The sequence below is a fragment of the Pangasianodon hypophthalmus genome, chromosome 27, assembly GCF_027358585.1.
Source record: "Pangasianodon hypophthalmus isolate fPanHyp1 chromosome 27, fPanHyp1.pri, whole genome shotgun sequence".
In the NCBI taxonomy this organism is placed as follows: Eukaryota; Metazoa; Chordata; class Actinopteri; order Siluriformes; family Pangasiidae; genus Pangasianodon; species Pangasianodon hypophthalmus.
In genome coordinates, this window is record NC_069736.1 from 17221649 (window position 1) to 17227326 (window position 5678).

Here is a 5678-nt window from a genome sequence, read left to right on the forward strand (position 1 = left end):
CTCGATATTTAATATATATATATATATATATATATATATATATATATATATATAGGTCAGTGCTAGGTCAGCTTATCCTTCAAACTGTTTTCTTTACAGGAGAACATGAATTAACCAAAACATCAGCATTATTTTAGTAATTCAACAAACAAAAATAGCTTGGTATTGTTATTATTATTATTATTATTATTATTATTATTATTATTTAATGATCTCAATTTAGTATCTCGTGGCTTCATTTAGTTGTGCACACAAAGCAAATAAAAGTCTGTGCTGGATCAAGTGCTATTCTATGTGCTGCTGAATAATGAATATGGAAGCTATTTTGTTAAATTAACGAAGCAATATATTGGCAATATACTAGACTCCTTTTAGATTTATTTCAATGCTCGCCATCTTCCCAAAAAATGCTATTTCCATCTTCAGTCTGCATTTTCTATACCACATTGTTTTCACGTTTAAAGGTGTTAAAAGGAGGTTCTCTAGATGCTTCTATAATATGCTTAAGAAATATCTGGCAACCTTAGAGGTGTCAATTATATGCAGGTGATTTGCATAATCTGAATGGGGAGCCCAGAAATTTGACTTAAGTACCTGCATAGACAAAGTCTGAATAGGATTATCTTTCCCTGCGTAAATTTTAACATAACTTTTGGACATAAAACTTTTGGACATCGTCCTACGCTGCCAGCTGAAAAAGGTCTATCAGCCAAACAGTACTGCTGAATAATGGTCATGTGGTGGTCCTTTCCACTGATGGATGTTGCAGAGGGGGCAAATACTTTGTTCACCTACAAACTAACCTATAAACAATGATAATCTGGTGTAGGTGTAATGTCTTGACACCATACGCACATACGCACACATGCATGCATCGTCAAAATGGAGGGAATTTATTTCTTTTATTTTTTTCACATATATTCATTATATATATATTTTTTCTTATAATTTCTTATTTGTAATATATATGTATTATTGCTGCAATACCAGAGCCATATTCAGCACAGGTCCCATAATCCCATATCCTCATGGTGCTATAGTTTCCGCTCAGCATGCTTCGGAGTACATAAACAGGGTGCAAAAAGAAAAAAAAAATCCCTTTGTTTTTTCAAAAAATAGAAACACAGCCCAGGACACAGTCTAGCCATTCTAATAATGCGTCATTAACATGCCTTGGTATTTTTTTTTCTGCAGAAGGCTACGCAAAGTCTGTTGTAAACAAAAAAAATCTTCTTTTATCATGTAATATACACGTTTCTTTAGTAAAGAACAAAAAAGAATAAATAAACATCAATAATATAGATATTTTCTTTCTTTCTTTCCTTTTTTAACATTAAAGCTTGCAATCCATTAGCCCAGTGGAGGTCCTGTACTTTGAGTCAAGGACAGTTTGGCAATTTCTCTGCTCACACACTACGGAAATCATAAGGGGTCATGCATTATTCATTTTTTCTGATCTTTTTCCTTGAGATCTACTCGCTATAAAGTTATTATCATTGAGGTAACAAACTGTACGTTGCTTAAAATGAACAAGAAAAAAGAAGAACATTGAGCTACCAAAAGTCCAGGAAATGTAAAATATTAAAAGTTTTCTTGTGTTAAATCAAACATCCAGCAAAATTGAAATAAAAACAAAACAAGATAGAGATAATGATAAATGCTGCTCAAACAGCAGCCAAACTCACTGATCAGAGCGCCATCCCAGTGGGCGTGGCCTAATATGCTAATCATCACGCTTGACTGATTGCTACACCACTCAAGCAGCTAAACACAACTAAACTCTCCATGTATCAACCAACTCAATTAGCACAGTTAGCATACTAGCAAGCTAGCTAGCTTTCTCTTGCTGAATTGCTCAGACCTGAAGAGACGATTCAATAGTGAATGCATAGTTTAAATAAAAGTTCATTGACAGGGATGAGCAACATCAGTCATGTGAAGTTTTACTCAAGGTTAGCCCCGCCCACTTTACAACAAAAGGAGAGAAACTTTGGCAAAGCACAGATAGAATATACGTTTTACTTCATATTGAATTACAGTATGGAATTTGCGAAGTCCTGTAATTTCACCTGGTTGTGGAATCTAAGTTAGCTACCTAACATTAACTCTCTAGCTACCTCTCCAGTCAAGCGCATCTACATGACCTGCAACAGAGCTAATGTTTTTTTTAACGCATGTTTTTTTAATCTCTCGACTTCTGACAGGATGTGCGAGAGCAGAAACTGTGCTTGACTTGGACATACAGGACCAAAAGTCATACAAAGCTGCGTTAAATAATCATTAAAATAATGCAAGAAACCATAATGCCAAAATATGTACAGAGTTGTTTCTAGGCAGCAGCTCGAGGGCTCTAAGAGAAGTAACTGGAGTAATGAGTGTTTGTTTATGCTTTTTTATTTATGGTTATGTCTAAGTATATAACTAAGGGGATGGTCCTCTTATTGCCCGGCTGCTGTAAAAGGGGGAGGGGCTTGTTTTCATCATCATCATCATCATCATCGGTCAATCTTTTCTTTTACAATTCATCTCCACGTATGAAAGACACTGTCGCTTTATACAAAAAGAGAAAGAGAGACAGACTAAGCTTCAACTCTTTGCTTTGTTCTTTTTGTATTTTGCTTGAATTTTTTTGTAAGATTTTTAAAATGAAGAGATCCAATCACTGGGCTCACTTTTAAGCAACTTTGCCTCTCTCCATCCCTATCTCTCTTCTCAAAAACTGTTTTTCTTGTTCAACGTGGCTTTGTTTGGAAGACATCCGAGGGTCTTGGGGAGACAGTTATGCGAGTATGAGTATATTGTCCTTGCGTGCGTCTATATTTTTGAATTAAGAGAGTTTTCACTCCCACAGAATATTTGTCTCTCCAGCATTTAGGTCCATGTATCATCTTTCTTGTCCTTTCTCTCCCATCCCTCCCTCCCCGTTGTCCGACCCTGCAAATGATACCAAGTCGTCTCATGCTATCAAGTCATAATCGTAGGACGTGCCTTCTGCTTCCGTCTGGTCATCCATGCCCATGCCCGCCTAAGCCCCTCCCCTACTCTCCGTCAGACGTACGCCGACTCGCTGCTCTGCGTGCGCCCCAGGTTGGGAAGTGAGGACAGGTGTGAGGCATCCTTCTTCCTGAGCTCGCACACGGACTTCCTGCGCTGCTGAGCGCCACGTACTGCCGCTTTGATCTTCCTCCAGCCCAGGTGGTTCAGCTCGGCCAAGTTGAGCACGACGCAAACGCCACTCACGGCGAACATAAACACCAGGAAGACGGTTTTCTCAGTGGGCCGTGACACGTAGCACTCCACCTCCTTTACACATGGGTAGCGGTCGCACTCGAACATCGCCGGCACATTGAATCCGTAAAGAAAGTACTGGCCGGCCAGGAAGCCGATCTCCAGGGCATTACGGAACACCACCTGGATGACGTAGAAGCGTGAGATGCCCTCCTGTTGCCGTGCCTTGGCACTTTTTGAGGGCCGAGTAGGCCACGAAGGGATGTTTGGAATGTCCTTGAGCTCCGGAATGTCTTCATCCTTGGAGTCATGGACAAGGATGCCGTTGAGGTTGCGCACTTTCCGGCTCGGTCCGTGCCCGTGGTCGATGTAGGGCCCATGCAGGATCGTGTACTGCCGGTCCTTATGCTTGGCTGACTGGTGCACCGAGTAGGTGATGAAGCACAGGCTTGGGGTGCACACCAGGATGATCTGGAACACCCAATAGCGTATGTGTGAGATGGGGAAGGCTTTGTCGTAGCATGCCTGGTTGCAGCCAGGCTGCAACGTGTTGCATATGAACATGGCTTGCTCATCCTCGTACACCTTTTCACCCACTATACCCACGATCAGGATGCGGAAGATCACCACCACTGTCAGCAGGATCCTGCAAAGAGAGACAAAAAATTCCTGTAAAATTTGCATTCTTGAAGAAATTAAGATATCTGAAGCTAATCTGACAACAAAATTTAAACTGTCCCACTAAACCTGGTAAAAAGGATTTTTTAATGGGAATCTGGTTAATTTACAAAATATGAGTAACAATTTTGGACCAGTGACAAAGTACAATAAGCAAATGGCTCTCATGTGAAAAATATCTGGTTTGGAAAAATTGGTGCCACCTGAATAAGTAGTCTAAGATATAAGTTTTTTGGGAAGAGATTTTTGTCTTCTTCACACCTGGTTTAAGTTGGATTGCACCTTGTGTGTCTAGGAGATGCACTGTGATGTAAACTCAAACCATTTTTATAGTTGGTCAGAAATTGGCCACCTCTGGCTGTGTGAAAGCTGACATGGACCTAATTTGTAATAGATACTGTATGTTCCATTTGTGAACAATTCAAGTGGCTTAGTGGTTAGCACGTTTGCCTTGCACCTCCAGGGTTGGGGGCTCGACTCCTGCCTCCGCCCTGTGTGCATGGAGCCTGCGTGTTCTCCCCGTGCTTCGGGGGTTTCCTCCAGGTACTCCGGTTTCCCCCCAAAGACATGCGTTGTAGGCTGATTGGCATTTCTAAATTGTCCGCAGTGTGTGAATGTGTGTGATTGTGCCCTGCAATGTGCCCCAAGCTCCCTGAGATAGGCCTCAGGCTCCCCCACGAAAATGGATGGATGGATGGATAGCGGCAGAAAGTGGACATACAGCAAATGTAAGCTATTTTTGTCAAAAAAAGAACACGTTTGGGGGAAAATTGTTTAAGGTTTTAGGCTAAAGATCAAAAAATTAGTTTTGCCCTTAATCAAGGATGTTAAGTACTATATGGTTGTATCCTGTATGGTGTGTTGTGATACTGTGCCTTTCCTAAAAATTCTGGAGTGCCAATTCAGCACCACGACCCCACAAACAATCACACAACGATCACAAAAACAATCACGCAACGATCACACAATCACACAAAAGCCAGAGCACGACAACTGCACCAATCCAGCTGCCAATCACAGCATCCGTATAACACTGAACATTCATCAAACCTTCACACACAATGCACCCTGCTGAGCCGCAGTGTCTAACACCAATGTGCCATCACCTAGTGTGTGTGTGTGTGTGTGTGTGTGTGTGTGTTAATGCCTCTTAAAAGTGGGTCACGCTATATCAAGGTCACTGAAGCTGTGTGCAAGTGTGTAAATGTGTGTGTGTGCGTGTGAGACTTCGCTGCTATGAATGGTGCCATGGTTGGCGCTACAGCAAGGTTATTATTGTGATGAATGAAGGACACAGTCAGCTTAATGGTGTGTGTGTGTGTGTGTGAGAGAGAGAGAGGCGGTTGTGTGCTTACTGCAGCATACACGCATAAAAGGATCATAGTGTGTGTGTGTGTGTGTGTGTGTGTGTGCACGTGTGTGCACGCATGTGTGCGTATATGTAATCTATCTAGTCCCCGCCTACACACACACACACACACACACACCTCTCTAATCCTTTCTCAGATAAAATTTTTGTGGCCAGATGTGGATAAAAATGTGCAAACCCATAATCATCCACATTGTCATGTCGTGTGTGTGTGTGTGTGTGTGAGTGTATGTGTATGTGTATATAATACCACCGTCAAAACCATTGCCAGCAATATCATCATCCACAACCTTCTCATCTTCACTACCTTCTCACAGAAACAACAAAAATACAGCACCAACCATCAAATTAGCACAGAATCGCTAAACACGTCACAAATATTTCAATGTAAATATATTTAATG

At 41.3% G+C, this 5678-nt stretch overlaps 1 protein-coding gene across 1 annotated transcript in view; it reads right to left on the bottom strand.

Annotated features, from left to right (window-relative positions):
* Positions 1 to 877: 877 nt before the first annotated feature.
* gjd1a (gap junction protein delta 1a) overlaps positions 878 to 5678 on the bottom strand; it is a 17980-nt gene continuing 13179 nt past the window's right edge. Inside the window, exon 2 of the mRNA XM_026921782.3 lies at positions 878 to 3874. Coding sequence (XP_026777583.1) covers positions 3049 to 3874 — 826 coding nt within the window. The 3' untranslated portion in view covers positions 878 to 3048. The remainder of the gene's footprint in view (positions 3875 to 5678) is intronic.